General features: G+C 48.7%; 1 protein-coding gene and 1 long non-coding RNA gene across 2 annotated transcripts in view; one reads left to right on the forward strand and one right to left on the reverse strand.

Annotated features, from left to right (window-relative positions):
- Positions 1–17,647, reverse strand: part of LOC307208969 — a 380,739-nt gene that overhangs the window by 310,438 nt on the left and 52,654 nt on the right. The gene's annotated exons all lie outside the window — the stretch shown is intronic.
- The window catches only part of LOC307200656 (inverted formin-2-like), a 34,271-nt gene continuing 18,217 nt past the window's right edge, over positions 1,594–17,647 (forward strand). Inside the window, exons 1-5 of the mRNA XM_079949372.1 lie at positions 1,594–1,656; positions 14,620–15,067; positions 15,377–15,519; positions 16,232–16,293; positions 17,456–17,558. Coding sequence (XP_079805498.1) covers positions 14,632–15,067; positions 15,377–15,519; positions 16,232–16,293; positions 17,456–17,558 — 744 coding nt within the window. The 5' untranslated portion in view covers positions 1,594–1,656; positions 14,620–14,631. The remainder of the gene's footprint in view (positions 1,657–14,619; positions 15,068–15,376; positions 15,520–16,231; positions 16,294–17,455; positions 17,559–17,647) is intronic.

The raw sequence follows: 17,647 nt of genomic DNA on the forward strand, positions 1-17,647 counted from the left end.
TTAGCGGCTTAGCGGCTTAGAAAAGGGGAGAAAAAAACATCACACCTTCAATTCTGCAATTCTAGGCCTGGCTACTCAGAAGTGTGTGTAAACGACCACAGCATATATGTGTGTGTGCATCAAAACCACCGCATTTCTTTTTACTCGAAATAAGTTCAGAGAACACCATATCCCATTTGCCTACCGCCTTTTGTTTCTGGTTGGACACACTGCCCCTGCCCAATCACAGCTATGCTGAAATTCTAGATTTCCCCGTTGTCTTCTGTGAGCAGCTGTTACTTCTGCTTCAGAGGAGCCGGAAAAAAGAAGAAACCAGGAAATTCCACCTTCAGACCACAGATTCTATGACTCATCCTCCTCAAACCCCTTGCTTTGTGCAACAGTTTCGCCTGATGAAGAGGGATGCAGATTTCGATCGATCCCTTTCTGTCTCAAGAACGTCCCACTCTGAAGGCCTTGACCTCAGCTTGTAGTCAGAGAGCTGTACCATCATGAGCCCAAGTTTGGATGACCAGCTTCGCTTGTGAAATATACTTGGAGTCAAGAGTGGATTTCATGCTCTTTATTCAGCTCATAGTGGTGAGGAGGAATGGAAGTTCCTGCAGAGTGTCTGCTTTATATACATTATTTACACAATGGGCCCCATGTGATTGGCTAATTTCGGGATTCTCCTGTAGGCCAATCAGGTTGCGGATTCACTTCCACCTAGAGCTGGATTGGGTGGCTCCTATGGACCAATCAGTCTGCTGCATTCTGGATCCTATTGTTCTCGGACCAATTAGACTGCTGCATTCTGCATCCTATTATTCTAGGCCCAATCAAGCTGCTGCATTTTGGATCCTATTCAACTCAGTACATAGCAGCTTCACTCAGTGTGGCCTGGGAGAGGGATAAACAGCAGAAGTTTATCTCCAGGAAGCATAAGAGGAGCCTTCTACATAATTCTAGTCCAGCATCTTGTTCTTACGGGGGCCAACCAGATGCATGCAGGAAACCCGAAAGCAGGACCTGAGCACAAGCGCTGTCTCCCTTCTTGTGGTTTCCAGCAACTTGTGCTCAAAAACATCACTGCCTCCAACTCTGAAGTCTGAGCATAACCATTGTTGCTAGTAGCCACTGCACGTCTTATGCCTCTGACTTGTCCTCCTGCCTTGCTCTCCTATTCACAGGACAGCAACTGAACTTATAACCATCAGAGAAGGCAGAGTCGTTGATAGGCATGCCTGGGCAAAGATCTTGCCAGACCAGTTCCTGTGCTCACGCTAATTCTAGATCATTCACCATCAGGACCATATCCAGACTGTCACTAGTTTGCAGGTGGAGTTATGTGACCCCAGAGCCAGCCCTGTATAGGAAAGCTTTTTTAAATATTTAATGTTTTCTTATGTTTTTTTATATGTTGGAAGCCACCCAGAGTGGCTGGGACAACCCGGTCAGATGGGCAGGGTATAAATAATAAAATTATTATGGAATAGGATGTCCCTGTTTCCATCGGAGAAATGTTGGAGGGTATGGTACGCTACCTATGACCAGCTGCCATGGGAAATTGTCCTGAAACAGGGTGAGGGACTATGGCCCCTGCCACAACACCTGGAGGTTTCCTCTCCTAAAAGAAACAGTCGTTTTGAACCTTGGTCTTCAGGACAGAATGATGCAGTAAGCCTTTTCCCAGAGAGAAAGCAGATTTTTTAAAGCTGCAATGCTAACATGCTTACTAATAGGAAGCAATGCTGAAGTTTACATGTTGCTAGGGAGTACATCTTAGTACACAGTACTACTACCTAGTACAGTGGTACAGTAGTACCTCAGGTTAAGTACTTAATTCGTTCCAGAGGTCTGTACTTAACCTGAAGCACCACTTTAGCTAATGAGGCCTCCTGCTGCTGCTGCGCCGCCAGAGCCCGATTTCTGTTCTCATCCTGAAGCAAAGTTCTTAACCTGAAGCACTATTTCTGGGTTAGCGGAGTCTGTAACCTGAAGCGTATGTAACCTGAAGCATATGTAACTTGAGGTACCACTGTACCTTGGGTTAAGAACTTAATTTGTTCTGGAAGTCCGTTTTTAACCTGAAACTGTTCTTAACCTGAGGTATCACTTTAGCAAATGGGGCCTCGCTCAGCTGCCGGAGCACGATTTCTGTTCTCATCCTGAAGCAAAGTTCTTAACCCAAGGTACTTTTTCTGGGTTAGTGGAGTCTGTAACCTGAAGCGTCTGTAACCCGAAGTACCACTGTACACAGCACGGATGGCGCTATGGTCTAAACCACAGAGCCTAGGGCTTGCCAATCAAAAGGTCGGAGTTTCGAATCCCTGCAACAGAGTGAGCTCCCATTGCTTGGTCCCTGCTCCTGCCAACCTAGAGAATCGAAAGCACGTCAAAGTGCAAGTAGATAAATAGGTACCACTCTGGCGGGAAGGTAACCGGCATTTACTTGCGCTGCTCTGGTTCGTCAGAAGCGGCTTAGTCATGCTGGCCACATGACCCAGGAGCTGTATGCTGGCTCCCTCAGCCAGTAAAGCGAGATGAGCGCCACAACCCCAGAGTCGTCCTTGACTGGAGCTAACCGTCAGGGGTCCCTTTACCTTTACATCCTATTAGATGCAGTGGGCTGACACCCAAGGAAGCATGTAAGAGTTTGTCATTGTGCTTTTCATAAATCTACGCTCTGGCCACAGGCTTAGAAAAACAGGCTTCAGCTGCTTCATGTTTCTGTGAGACTAAGGTGGAGGAGGGGAGGCTCGCAGCTCCAGGCAACTTGCCAACCTACTGTGGCAGTATGCACAGAAGCAGGAACAATAGCTCTCTGCCCAGGGTCAGTCCCCCGGGAGAGGGAGACTGCCTCTGCTGCAGCCACAGTACAAACAAAGCAAAGCCAAACTAGGGAAACAGAGGAAGGATATAAACAGAAAAACAGACAAACTGCCATTCATGAGTCTGTGTGCTTATAATTTTGTGGGGTGGACCTAGAAAAATATGAAAAGGGCAGATTTGTGCACCAGAAGAAGCTACAGGAAACTTTGTCTCTTAAGTTTATCTAAAGCAGATCCGGTTGAACAAAACTGGACAGTAAAACAATTCCTCTACAGTGGCACCTCGGGTTAAGTACTTAATTCGTTCCGGAGCTCCGTTCTTAACCTGAAACTGTTCTTAACCTGAAGCACCACTTTAGCTAATGGAGCCTCCTGCTGCTGCTGCTGCGCCGCCAGAGTACAATTTCTGTTCTCATCCTGAAGCAAAGTTCTTAACCCGAGGCAATATTTCTGGGTTAGCGGAGTCTGTAACCTAAAGCGTATGTAACCTGAGGTACCACTGTATTAGGATCAACCAAAGTTCACAGAGCAGTATATGCGAAGTTTCAAGTTCCGCAGAACTGTTCCCTGGATTCATTATATTTTATGAGCAACTGATGAGCAACTTTTGAACACAAAGGAGACCTTTATTATTATTTAGGACACTTACATCCTAGCCATCATGGAACGTAAAGGAGTACATGCATAAGGGCAGTGCTTTTTTTCTGGGGGGACACATTTTGTGAATCTCAGTTTGGCCTCATTGAGGGTCAGTATTTCAATATGAGTAGGAAAATGAGAGTACCACTAAATATATATATTTTTAAGAAAAAAAGCACCGCATAAGGGCCACTCCAAACAACCTTTTTAATTGTGCATTCATGATTATTTGTGCTCATGACATTATCAGGATGGTTATACTCAATGCCATTTTCAATGCTGCTTGCACATGAAAAAGTTCCAGGGTGGACATACTACAACCAGTCAACATTCTGCAGCTTCCTTTTGATATCCTGTAACAGGTGGCGCTGTGGGTTAAAGCCTCAGCGCCTAGGACTTGCCGATCGAAAGGTCGGCGGTTCGAATCCCTGCGGCGGGGTGCGCTCCCGCTGCTCGGTCCCAGCGCCTGCCAACCTAGCAGTTCGAAAGCACCTCCGGGTGCAAGTAGATAAATAGGGACCGCTTACCAGCGGGAAGGTAAACGGCGTTTCCGTGTGCGGCTCTGGCTCGCCAGAGCAGCGATGTCACGCTGGCCACGTGACCCGGAAGTGTCTCCGGACAGCGCTGGCCCCTGGCTTCTTAAGTGAGATGGGCGCACAACCCCCAGAGTCTGTCAAGACTGGCCCGTATGGGCAGGGGTACCTTTACCTTTACCTTTTAACATTTCTTAGCACAAATGCCCAGTATTTCCCATTTTGTTCTGCCTTTGTTATGCTATGGCGCACATCTGCACCACGGCTGAAAATAGACATTTTCCAAATCTGCTTTGTCTGCTGAAGCACTCCATGGTTCCACAACTCTCCTAAAAAGGTAAAGGTAAAGGACGCCTGACAATTAAGTCCAGTCGCGAATGACTCTGGGTTGCGGCGCTCATCTCGCTTTACTGGCTGAGGGAGCCGGCATTTGCCCGCAGGCAGTTTTTCCAGGTCATGTGGCCAGCATGACTAAGCCGCTTCTGGCGAAACTAGAGCAGCGCACGGAAACACCCTTTACTTGCACTTTGATGTGCTTTCGAACTGCTAGGGTGGCAGGAGCTGGGACCGAGCAACAGGAGCTCACCCCATCTCGGGGATTTGAACCACTGACCTTCCGATTGGCAAGCCCAAGAGGCTCAGTGGTTTAGACCATAGCACCACCCGCATCCCCCCACACCTCTCTTATTTTTGCTATTTCCAAATATTTTTGTGGAAGAACCACACTTATCTTCCTATTTGTATTAAAAAAGGTTTAAAGACTCTCTCAAGGTAAATCTAAAAAAATGCAGTATAAACACGACAATTGGGAAATACTGGCCTGCGAGCACTCCAACTGGAGAACAACCTTTACCAAGGGTGTCATGGACTTTGAAGATAATCGACCTCAGGACGAAAGTGACAAACGTGCTAGGAGGAAGACACATTTGGCCAACCCTCACCGTGATCAACTCCTGCCCAGAAGCCTATGTACTCACTGTGGAAGATCGTGTGGCTCCTAGTGATCACCCAAGAAGAATTTCAGATATAGAGTCATAATCCTCATTTAAAGCCCATGGACACACATGTAGGCAGGCCTACATATAACGTGTTGTGGTAATCTAACCTAGAGGTTACCAGAGCATAGACAGCAATAGTTAAGTCTGTCCTTGGGCACAGGAGCAGCTCTGGGACGTGGAAGTAATTAAGAGGCTTGACAACCATATTTCAGGAGTGCTCTGATGGTGTTTCCTGCTTGGCAGGGGGTTGGACTCGATGGCCCTTGTGGTCTCTTCCAACTCTATGATTCTAAGTAATTATTCCTTGCTGTGTCCAACACAGCCAGATGCAACAAAACTAGCATGGACCTGATTTCTTCGTGGTGCTTTGTTTTTTTCTGAAACTCTTCTCCCTTTGCCCCCACTCCCCCCTTCTCCTGGCTCAGGAAAAGCAGCCAAGCAAATATCTTTCTGGAAAGGCTCGCACATTTCTGATTCAGACCAGTTGCATAACAAAGCCATTTATGTACAGCTGCTGCATTGTGTGTGTCTGGTGGAATGGGTAACCCTTGCGAAGCAGAACGGCGCCCTCACTGGTCCCTGGGTTTCCCAGGTGACCAAGAATTGTCACCCAATGGGAAAGGACATAGGGTTGCCCAGCTTCTGAAGGAAGGACTGCCTAATGAGCGTGCACCATCTAGTGGGGGAAAGATGTTCTTTCCATCTTTCTCCAGGCTGGTCTCCACAATGCGCTGCTTTGCATGAGTTATTAGCACAACGGTTCTCAAGCTTCCTACCTCCAGAGCCTCTTTTCCCTGTGCTTTAACAGGCAACCAACTGGGAACTGTAGCAGGTGGTGCTGTGGGTTAAACCACAGAGCCTAGGACTTGCTGATCAGAAGGTCGGCGGTTCGAATCCCCGCGATGGGGTGAGCTCCCGTTGCTTGGTCCCTGCTCCTGCCAACCTAGCAGTTCGAAAGCACGTCATAGTGCAAGTAGATAAATAGGTACCACTCCAGCAGGAAGGTAAACGGCGTTTCCGTGCGCTGCTCTGGTTCGCCCGAAGCGGCTTAGTCATGCTGGTCACATGACCCGGAAGCTGTACGCCAGCTCCCTCTCCACTAAAGCGAGATGAGCGCCACAACCCCAGAGTCGATCACGACTGGACCTAATGGTCAGGGGTCCCTTTACCTTTACCTTTAATGCTCAAAACCCTGAACAAACTACAGCTCCCAGAATTCTTTTGGGGGAAGCCATGACTGCTTAAAGTGGTATCACAGTGCTTTAAGCATACAGTGTGAATGTGACCCACCTGTGTCTCAGGTGTAAGTGTTTGAGGTAGGATTGGTTAATTAGGATGAGTTGACAAATTTACTGCTGTTTGTTAGCTGCAAGTCATACACTTGGGTTTTTTGCTTTAAAGTCAACTGAGTCAGTTGTCTTGAATATTTAACCAACAAAGTAAGGTAAAGTTCTCTTTATATACAGGGATAACACAACTCGTTTTTTACAGGCAGTAGTTTTATAGTATGTTTCAAAAAGTGGTGTACTTCTCTGTAAATTCCTTTATCACCTAGAGTAATCTACTGAAGAAAGGTTATTTTACATCTTAACTGGATTACATTAAAAACGCAGTGAGCATCTGTAGGAGTTTCATATTGTTATTTCTAAGTTTGGAAATATTTATTTTTTGCAATTTAATTTTAGTCTAAATGTTTTCATTACGGGGTGGGTTGTTATTTTTCTCCTGCAACATAAGTCTATTGTTTAAACATATATGGTGGGTAAAACTACTAACAGGTACCTTTTAAACTCCACAGTTGTTACCCCATATGTTACTTGGATCACCTTAATTATTTGGGTAATATGCGGTGCAATGTCTTTCAGCTTTGAAAGAGTGCAAATATCAGCATAAAGACTTTTATCAGAAACTCAAGTCAAATACCTGCATTAGGTATATATGCATCCTGAGAGTTTAATAATGTCTGGATAATGGAAGTGGGATCTGCGACGAAATGTTGCAGCGTGAAACCCTCTAGCTATGCATTCGCTCCCATGACTCTCCATTCCATTCCATTCCATTCCCTACCCCACCTTGTTTTCTGTCTATCTGAAATATACTCATATACTCAGAGTCGCAAAGTGATTTCATGCTCTTTATTCAGCTCATAGTGGTGAGGAGGAATGAATGTCCCCTCAAAGTATCTGCTTTATATACATTATTTACACAATGGGCTGCACATGATTGGCTAATTCCGGAATTCTACTGTAAGCCAATCAGGTTGTGGATTCACTTCAATCTGGAGCATGACTGGGTGGTTCCTGCCAACCAATCATACTGCTGCATTGTTCTAGGACCAATCAGACTGCTGCATTCTGAATCCTATTGTTCTAGGACCAATCAGACTGCTGCCTTTTGGATCCTATTGTTCTAGGACCAATCAGACTGCTGCAGTTTGGATCCTATTTGACTCAGTACATAACACCCCTCCCCTCTAAGTTCCAGTCCTGCCCGGGAGGTCGCATTCATAGTCCTCAAGGTACGCTGGCGGCCTACGTGTGCGTTGCGGCCTGGGGTGTTCCCTGGTCCGGGGTTCAGGTTCTGGCTCGTGTTCCAAGGATGCTGGCTGTGATGGGGCTGTTTGGTCTGGCGCAACCGGCTCGCTCAGTCGTGGTTCTGGTTCCGGTGTCCTTTCAGCCTCACGGGTCCTCTCTGTATTTACTGATTCTGCCTCTCCTGCTGGCCCCTGCTGCTCTATGGGCCTCACTGCCCCACTGTTCCCTTGGGACTCCTCTGACCTGTCCTCCTCCTCCTGGTTTTCTCCCGGGAATCGTCGGCGTATCTGGTCGCAGTGGCGGCGCCAGCATTGCCCCCCATCTGTTAGCACCTCGTACGACACGGGGCCAGTGACCCTGGTGACTGTGGCGGGTACCCATGCAGGGCCTGCTCCAAAATTCTTTGCGTACACTGGGTCCTGGGCCTCGAAGGTCCGAGGGTTCCTGCCTTCCCCCACCACTACCTCATCCTGAGCTCTATCGGGGTGAAGGCGGTCCAATCTGATTGCAAGGCGCCGACCCATTAGTAGTTCAGCGGGGCTCCTGCCAGTTGTTGAGCTGGGGGTGCTGTGCTGTGCTAGAAGGAATGTGGCAAGGCGGTACTCCCAATCCCCTTGCGTCATGTGGCGAAGGGTTTCCTTGGTGGTCCGCACCATGCGTTCTGCTTGGCCATTGGTGGCAGGGTGGAATGGCGCCGAACGGATGTGGCGGATGGCGTTCTGCGCTGTGAAGGTTTGGAATTCTCCTGACGTAAATGCAGTCCCGTTGTCTGAGACGAGAGTGTCAGGGAGCCCGTGGGTAGCAAACAGCCTGCGTAGTACCCGGATGGCTGCGGACGTAGAAGTGGACGGTACCAGTGCGACTTCCAGCCATTTGGTGTAGGAGTCCACCACTATGAAGAATGTTTTCCCCTGAAAGGGGCCAGCGAAGTCCACATGCAGTCGTGACCATGGTGCTCGGGCGGACTCCCAGGACTGGACTGGGGCCCTTGGGGGATCTGGGCGGGATTCTTGGCAGGCCTGGCAGTGTTTGACCCAGGCCTCTATCTCTCCGTCAATCCCCGGCCACCACACATAACTCCTGGCAAGGGCCTTCATTCTTACTACCCCAGGGTGTGTCTCGTGTAGGGCTGTGAGGACCCTTTTTCGGAGGGGCTGGGGAACAACGACCCTGCTTCCCCATAACAGGCACCCCTTGTGGGCCGACAGTTCATGTTTGCGGGTTGTGTAGCCGGCGAATTCTGGCCCGGGGCTGCTGCTGGGCCATCCCCTCCACACCCAGTCCAGGACCCGGGAGATGACCCTATCTTTCTTGGAATGGTGTGCAACTTCTTGTGCCTGAATGGGGCGGTCAGGAAGCAGCTCCAGGCTCATAACCTCTTGTGCAGGTGCTGGGTCAGGGCCTGTTTCCGGTAGTGGCAGCCTGCTGAGGGCGTCCGCATGGCCCATCGCCTTCCCAGGGCGGTGAATCAGTGCATACTGGTAGCTGGTAAGGAAAATTGACCACCTGAGGACGCGAGGAGACAGCACTTGGGGGGTCTGCTTTTCGGGGGCAAACAAGCCAAGCAATGGTTTGTGGTCAGTCACCACGGTGAAGGGCCGCCCGTACAAGAAATCATGGAATTTTTTAACTCCCTTCACGATTGCCAGACCCTCCTTGTCAATTTGTGAGTAGTTCCGCTCAGTTGCGTTGAGTGTCTGGGAAAAGTATGCCACCGGTACCTCTCTTCCATCTGGGAGTTGGTGTCCCAGGACAGCGCCAATGCCATAGGGTGAGGCGTCGCATGCTAGCACCACCGGCAGCCTCTCGTCGAAGTGTGCCAAGACCGAGTTTGAGACAAGCAAGTCCTTGACTGCCTGGAATGCGGCCTCCTGGCGCTGGCCCCACACCCAAGGGGCCCGCTTGTCCAGGAGTCTGTGTAGGGGCTCCGCTACCGCCGCCTTGTGGGGAAGGAAGGAATGGTAAAAGTTCAATAGTCCCAAGAAGGCCTGAAGTTCAGTCTTGTTCTTGGGCGCTGGGGCATCACAAATGGCCCGTACCTTGTCCCCAGTCGGGTGGACCCCTTCTGCGTCCACCATAAATCCCAGAAAGTCCACCTGGGGCACTCCTAGTAGACATTTTTCCCGCTTCACCTTGAGACCTGCTGTCTGGAAACGGTGCAGAACGGTGCGGAGGCGGTCCTCAAACTCCTCTGGTGTGGGCCCGGCAATCAACACATCATCGAAGAAGGGGGTGACGCCAGGAATCCCTTTAAGGAGAGAGTCCATTAGATTCTGGAATATGCCTGGTGCCACGCTGACACCGAATTGCAGCCGCTTTACCCTGAATGCTCCTCTGTGCGTCACAATCGTCTGTGCCTCTGCTGTGGCCTCATCTACTGGCAGCTGTTGATATGCTTGGGCCAAGTCCAGCTTGCCAAAAATTTTCGACCCAGCCAGGGTGGCAAGGACATGGCTGACCACTGGCACTGGGTATGCATGGGCCGTGAGGGCCTTGTTTATAGTACATTTGTAGTCTGCGCAGATGCGGACTGAACCATTAGGCTTGACAGGTGTGACGATTGGGGTTTCCCAGGGGGCATTAGGCACCGGTTCCAGCACTCCTTGCTCCATGAGCCGGTCCAATTCCTCATCTATACGGGGTTTCAGGGCGAACGGGACCCGGCGGGCCTTGAGCCTGACCGGTCGTACTGCGGGGTCAAGCTGTAGAGCAATGGGGGGGCCCGTATACTGTCCCAATTTCCCATCGAAAACCCCCGGAAATTCCTTGCATATGGCGTCCACGTCCACTTGTAAGCTAGTGTGGTTCACCCCGGTGACAGCTAGCCCCAGTGGTCCAAACCATGACAATCCCAGTAGGCTAATGTAGGGGCCCTTGACCACAAGTAAGTCCAGTTGCCGCGTCCGCCCTCGGTATTGCACCCTGAAGGTCCCCACCCCCATTGTGGGGACCTTACGTTTCTGGAAGTCCCGGAGGGTGAATGGGGCCGGCCTGAGTTTGGGACCCCCAGTAGGACACAGTTTCCTTAAGGTCCTTGCCGAGATTATGGATAGAGTTGAACCCGTGTCAAGCTCCATGCGGCATGGGGCCCCCTCTATCTGTACCTCTACATAAATTTTTTCTACGTTGGGGTGGGGCAACTGGTATACCTGGAAGTCCGTGAGCTCCGTCGAGTTGCCTTGGTGCGTTGGGCCCCGGGACCTGGGGTTCTTGGATTGGTCATCTGATGCCTGGCATCGGGTGGGCCGAGCCCGACACACCCGGGCGATGTGTCCCACTTTTCTGCACTGCCTGCACTCTGCGTTGCGGAAACGGCAGGTCCTCCTCTCGTGACTTTCCCCACAGCTTGCGCAGTTCCCTCCTTCTCGTCGAGGCAGCTGTGGTATGTGGGCTGCTTGAGTGCGCTGCTGTACTCGGTGCACCTCCTCCCTGTCAGATCCTGAGTCGTCAGTGAGGTCTTCGTGGTGGACCCTCGGTTGGGATGGCTGGCTCGGCCGTGCCTCTTGCGTCGACCTCTCGGCAGCTTCCGTTGCCAGGGCCTCCTCCAGAGCGACCTGGAACGTTAGGTTCTTCTTAGCGTAGAGGCGTCGTTGCAGCTTCTCATCCCTCAGGCCACCGACGAGGCGGTCACGAAGCATGTTCTCCAGCTCTGAGAAGTTGCAGAACCGGGCGGCTTGGCGGAGAGAGGTCACAAACCCAGTTATGGTTTCCCCAGGGGCTTGCCGCTTTGCATAGAAGGCATTTCGACGAGCTACCACTGAGGGCTGTGGCGAAAAGTGCCCCTTCAGCTGTTCCATTATTGTTTTGTATGGAACAGTAGCAACGTCTTCAGGCGCAAGGAGAGCCCGGGCGATTTCAAATGTCTCCTCTCCGGAAACGCTGAAGAATATTGCCCTCTTCTTGGCGTCTTCTTCATCGGTGACCCCTTTGGCTTCTAGGAGGAAGGTGAAACGGGAGGCGTACGCTTCCCAGTCTCCGGATGCTGGGTTGAACGGCGAGAAGCTGCTGTCGGTTGCCATTCTGAGTTCCTTGTGTCCCGGAGCTGAAGCCTGGATACACGGTGCGAGGCAGCGGTGCGGCAGGTGGCGGTGCTGCGGTGCTGTGTGTGGCAGTCAGCTCAGCGGGATCCCACCTTCGTCGCCAGTGAAATATACTCAGAGTCGCAAAGTGATTTCATGCTCTTTATTCAGCTCATAGTGGTGAGGAGGAATGAATGTCCCCTCAAAGTATCTGCTTTATATACATTATTTACACAATGGGCTGCACATGATTGGCTAATTCCGGAATTCTACTGTAAGCCAATCAGGTTGTGGATTCACTTCAATCTGGAGCATGACTGGGTGGTTCCTGCCAACCAATCATACTGCTGCATTGTTCTAGGACCAATCAGACTGCTGCATTCTGAATCCTATTGTTCTAGGACCAATCAGACTGCTGCCTTTTGGATCCTATTGTTCTAGGACCAATCAGACTGCTGCAGTTTGGATCCTATTTGACTCAGTACATAACACTATCCTACCCCTAAAAGCCAGTCACTGTTCACTGAGCATGCTCAGTCCCCACTGGGCTGGTTGACCTTGTGACTGTGCTCCTTTGGGCAGGTAGGGAGTTTCAGTACCTTGGCTCCTCATTTCTAAAGATTTTTTTTGTGCTTCTGCAAATCTTTGGGACCCCCTGAACCTGGGGCAGGGCTGTAAGTCGGCAACAGAGCAGCTGCTTTGCCCATGCAGGGCTTCTTAGCAGGATTTGTGTGTCAAGATCCAGAGGCAGGCTTCAAAGTGGGATTAAGGCAAACAAACACCAATTACTGGCTGGGGCAATTAGGTTTTGGTATCAGAATCCAAGAATGGAAACAGAATTTATTCTGGTGCAAACCGAATATTTCTTTAAGATCTCTCTGCTGCTGAAATGTCACTTGGCGGAGATGCTAAACGGACAAAGGGCTGCCCAGTCCCCTTCTTTAGTTTCTCTTCTAAAATGTAAAAGGAGTTGGGCAGAGCCATCTGTTGGCAAAACTGATTAATCTAACCCAGCGGTCAGCAAACTTTTTCAGCAGGGGGCCGGTCCACTGTCCCTCAGACCTTGTATTTCTTATGTATTTTTTGTATTTATCCTGCATTTTATAATAATAAAAATAATAATACATAAAGTCCCAGATTCAGCCTCTGGTGTCACCAGGTAGGAGCTGCAAGTGTCCCCTTTCTTGAAATACCAGAGAGCTGCTGCCAGTCAGAGTAGATACTACTGAACTAGATGGGCCCAAGGGTCTGATTCAGCATAGAGCATCTTCCTCTGATACATCCCTCTTGTTTGCGGTTGGTGCTGTTTTGGCTACGTAAGGAACTAAGTGTACTTGGAGAACTGAAAAAAAATTCCTTCCAGTAGCACCTTAAAGACCAACTAAGTTAGTTCTTGGTATGAGCTTTCGTGTGCATGCACACTTCTTCAGATACACTGAATCTGTATCTGAAGAAGTGTGCATGCACACGAAAGCTCATACCAAGAACTAACTTAGTTGGTCTTTAAGGTGCTACTGGAAGGAATTTTTTTTGTTTTGACTATGGCAGACCAACACGGCTACCTATCTGTAATTGGAGAACTGAGTTGGCTATCAGATTAATAATAATAATAATAATAATAATAATAATAATAATAATTTATTATTTGTACCCCGCCCATCTGGCTGGGTTTCCCCAGCCACTCTGGGCGGCTTCTGCAGAGACAAAAAATACACAAAAATGTCACACATTAAAAACTTCCCTGAACAGGGCTGCCTTAAGATGTCTTCTGAATGTCAGGTAGTTGTTTATCGCTTTGACATCTGATGGGAGGGCGTTCCACAGGGCGGGCGCCACTACCGAGAAGGCCCTCTGCCTGGTTCCCTGCAGCTTTGCTTCTTGCAGTGAGGGAACCGCCAGAAGGCCCTCGGTGCTGGACCTCAGCTTTCATTTTTTTAAAGGGCAAAGATAGCTTGAAAGCAGTTGCATATAAGTTATGTTGTGTCAGAGTATGGGTCCCTCAGCTCAATATTATCTTAAACTGGAAATGGCTCTCTCAAGATTGCAGCCATTCTCCGCCTCACCTGGAGACACCAAGGAATGAACCTGGTGCCTTCTGTATGCAAGGCAGGTGGACTACCACGAAACTATGGTCCTTCCCCAGAACACGAGGGCTAGAACTCAACTTGAGTTTTTCTTTTGAGAAGAAAAAATGTATTTGGGGCACAAGTGTCTGTGCCAGAAGCACCGGTTTTGTAAACTACCGTATTTTTCACTCCATAAGACGCACCTGACAATAAGACGCACCTAGTTTTTAGAGGGGGAATGCAAGGGAAAAATATTTTTAAAGGGAGTGCTGAGCAGAGCCTGTATGCATCCCAGGCTCTGCTCAGCGCTCCCTTTCACAAGTTGCGTGGAGCTCCACACGGCTCGTGAAAGGGAGCACAGCTCTTGGGGGCTTTTCCGGGAGCTGGGGAAAGGGACTGAGGGGCTGCCCTCTGTCCCTTTCCCCACCTCCCACAAAAGCCAGCAAGAGCCGCACGCTCTTTAAAGGGAGCACAGCTCTTGCGGGCTTTTCTATGAGGTGGGAGAAGGACAGCCCGTCAGTGACAGTGGAGCATGTGTGCGGCTCTTGGGGGCTTTTCCCGCCTGCCTCCCGCCTGCATTCGCTCCATAAGATGCACACACATTTCCCCTTACTTTTTAGGAGGGAAAAGTGTGTCTTATGGAGCGAAAAATACTGTGCCGTACAGGGTTCCATATACAGCTCTATCTGTAATTCGAGATAAAATAGACACATGCCCAAAATGTTGTGATTCCATTACTCAGTGCAAATCATAGAGTTGTAGAGTTAAAATGGGCTCTGAGGATCACCTAGTCCAGGAATGTGCAGCTGTCCCATACGGGAATCAAACCCATAACCTTGATTTTTTTGGTACTGGTTTCAGTGTCCTTGCTTATGATTTCAAATATGGCAGATTCAACACAATCATCACCGATGTTTTCAGAATCACTCTTAGATACACTGTGGATGGAAATGCTCTTGCTTGATCCCAGTTTTGAAAATAAATGTCTCCATTCTCTTTTGGGGGGTTTTGGAATGAAAGAAAGAAAAAGCCATGATGGAGCAACCTCTGAGCTGCAAAGAATGTTTTGCGAAAAGCCACATGGGTGCAAAACACCTTACCAAGAAAACAAGTAAGTGCATTCAGGTGGACATGGACTTGGAAGAAGAACCCTCAAGCGGAAAGAGAAGCTCTCAATATATACTTGACTCAATGGAAGCCACAACACCACCTCCATCCTCTGAGAACTTGCAGTCTTGCCAGCTTCCAACTGCACATGCCACGACCAGAGAGTTCCCGTCTCTGCCTATGCTGCGACTTCCGCTTTCACCTCTGCCACCCCCTCCTTCCCCTCCTTTGATGAAGGCCACATCTCTGTGCAACAAGGCCCTGCCGTCCTGCAGTGTTGAAGGCTCCACGAAGGCTCAGAGGCCAATGCTGAAAATGAAACCGTTCAACTGGCAAACACTTCCCTTGGATGCTACGAAAAGTGAGTACGCTGGCTGTGTTCTACCTCTGCTGCCCACTGTGTAGGGAGAGTGCCATTGCATTCAGGTTCTGGTTGTGGGCTTCCCATGGGCATCTGAGAACAAGCCAACCCAGCCTGATGGGGCTTAAATAATAAAATTATCATTATTAAGATGCTGGACTGGATTGGTCTTTGGTCTGGCTCCAGCAGGGCTGTTTTCAAGTGTGTTCTGTAATAAACCAGGGGTGGCTAACCTGTGGCACTGCAGATGTCCATAGAATCATAGCATTGTAGAGCTGGAAACGCTCCATCATTGTGCATCTTTTCCAGGTGGCCGTTCTCTCTGGACTTCAGCGGTGACCAATGGTGATGAAGATATAGAGCCTGATTATATTAGCATAGAGCGACTTTTCTGTGTGCCTCAGGCAAGCCATCAGGAGAAAAGAGAACTCAGACTGAAGAAGCCAAAGGAGGTACAATAGCTGAGTGTCATTCCCCATAATTTGATGGGTTTTAAGCACTTGTGGTCTCTTTTAGCAGGGCAGGATATCCAGTGCTGGATTTTGGGCCGGGAGAGGGGGGTGGTTCCCTCGCACAGGATGGCAAGCTAAGAGGGAGCAAAAATTGAGAAGATCCATTTGAGGGCACCAAATTTTGGGCTTGCCATGTTACAAAAGATTACCAAAGTCAGCCCCTTGGCATCTCTTAAGACCTGTCTTTTGTTTGTACAAATGTGTTTTTAGGATGTGCCTTTTCTGACTGGTTTTTTGTGTTTATACTGTGTTAGTAAGTTGCTTTGGGTCAATTTTGTGAGGAAAGCAGATTATAACATAACATAAAACATAAGATAACATAAAATAACATAAGATAACATAAGATAAAATAACAACATAAAACATAACATATAACATAACATATAAAACATAACATAACATAACATAACATAACATAACATAACATAACATAACATAACATAACATATAACATAAAACATAACATAACATCATAACATAAAACATAACACAACATAAAGCACTATAAAAATGCTAGGAAGTGGGAGATGGTGAGGAATCTGAAAACCACTGCACATTCTCTGTGTCTCAGAGCTTTGTTCAAAGAAAGTAGGCGAGCAGTATTAACTTGTTCCTGCTACTAATTTTTTTTAACCACCCCCATCTTAAACAGATTTCCTTCGTAGATCGAAAGAAAAGTCTCCATCTGAACATAGTGCTAAAGCAATTTAAATGGTGAGAGTTACTTGGTCAATGAAATGTGTTGGGTGGGGTGAGGGGAAGCGATGACTAAACCTGGCCCCCAGCAACATAGGCAGAATTTCAGCATGAGCAAATATGAAGCCTGGTAGGGCATCAGATCGTTGGCGCATCTATTGTCTAGTCTGACTGGCACTGGCTCTCCAAGGTCTCAAGGCAGAGGTCTTTCCGAGATCCATTTTAGCAGAAGATGCCACTGAGATGATCTCTCTACTTCCAGTTTGTTTCCTCTCTACCACCAGTAAGAGCATATAAGTATGACAAAAGTTTTTAAGAGGGACCAAGCTGGCTGAACACAGCATGGGAAACCAAAGGAGATGACTACATAAGCCCAGAGCTTTCCAAACTTTTCATGTTGGTGACACACTTTTTAGACTTGCGTCTTTTCGCGACACGGTAATTCAGTTTTACTAGCAAACCAGAGGTTAAACTATCCCCTTTCCAGTTCCCAGGGGAGGAACGCGGGGAGTGTTTGCACGACACACTTACACACTGCAGCTGACACACTAATGTGTCGCGACACGCAGTTTGGAAAGTTCTGATGCAAGCCATCTGCCAAGGGATTTGTGCTGTGATTTCACTTTGCATGGGTCCTTCAGTAATAAAGCATGTGAACTGGATCCAAGCGGTCAACAACCCTGCCAACAACTCTCCCATTTACAGGCACCCCCCCATACACTACTGACTTTTGCACAACTGCGTATAGGTGCGTCGCCAGGAAATAAGTAAATAATTCAATTAAAACCTGGAAATTACGGAGAGAGCTGATGAGTCCTTGTGGCTTGCAAGCAGACACTTCCTGTAGCCTAAAGAGGAGGTCAGTGAGGGTGGAGGAAGCCCCAAAGAGACATGAGGTGCAGTGGGGCTTTGTTTACACTGCTCAGCCTCCCCACATGTCCTCTCGCCTCCTCCAGATTTTCAATTCTAGCTGTGGATATTTTTGGATCCAGTACTTTTGATTGAAGAGCGTGTTTAAAGGGTGTTTAGAGGGTGCTCCCCACTTGATGTGATTTCACTTATGCACGCGGGAGCCCGAAACGTAACTCCCACGTAAGTTGGGGGGATGGGGCGCCTGTGCTGAGATTTCTTCCTAGCTTTTATGTTTGTGCATCTTAATCATTCCATTTCTTTCCTGTAGCTCGAATCAGCAAATAGCCGACATGATTTGGAAAGGAGACAGGAGCATGTTTGATGAAGAGGCCCTGAAAAACCTAATGAAGCTTCTGCCCAAAAACCATGAGGTATGAATATGGGCTCCCCCCCCCATATTAATTTTAGATGTCCTTATTAGTGCACCAAGAAAGTTGTCGTAATTTCCCTGAGCCTGTAA

Source organism: Podarcis cretensis, assembly GCF_951804945.1.
Source record: "Podarcis cretensis genome assembly, chromosome: 1".
NCBI lineage: Eukaryota > Metazoa > Chordata > Lepidosauria > Squamata > Lacertidae > Podarcis > Podarcis cretensis.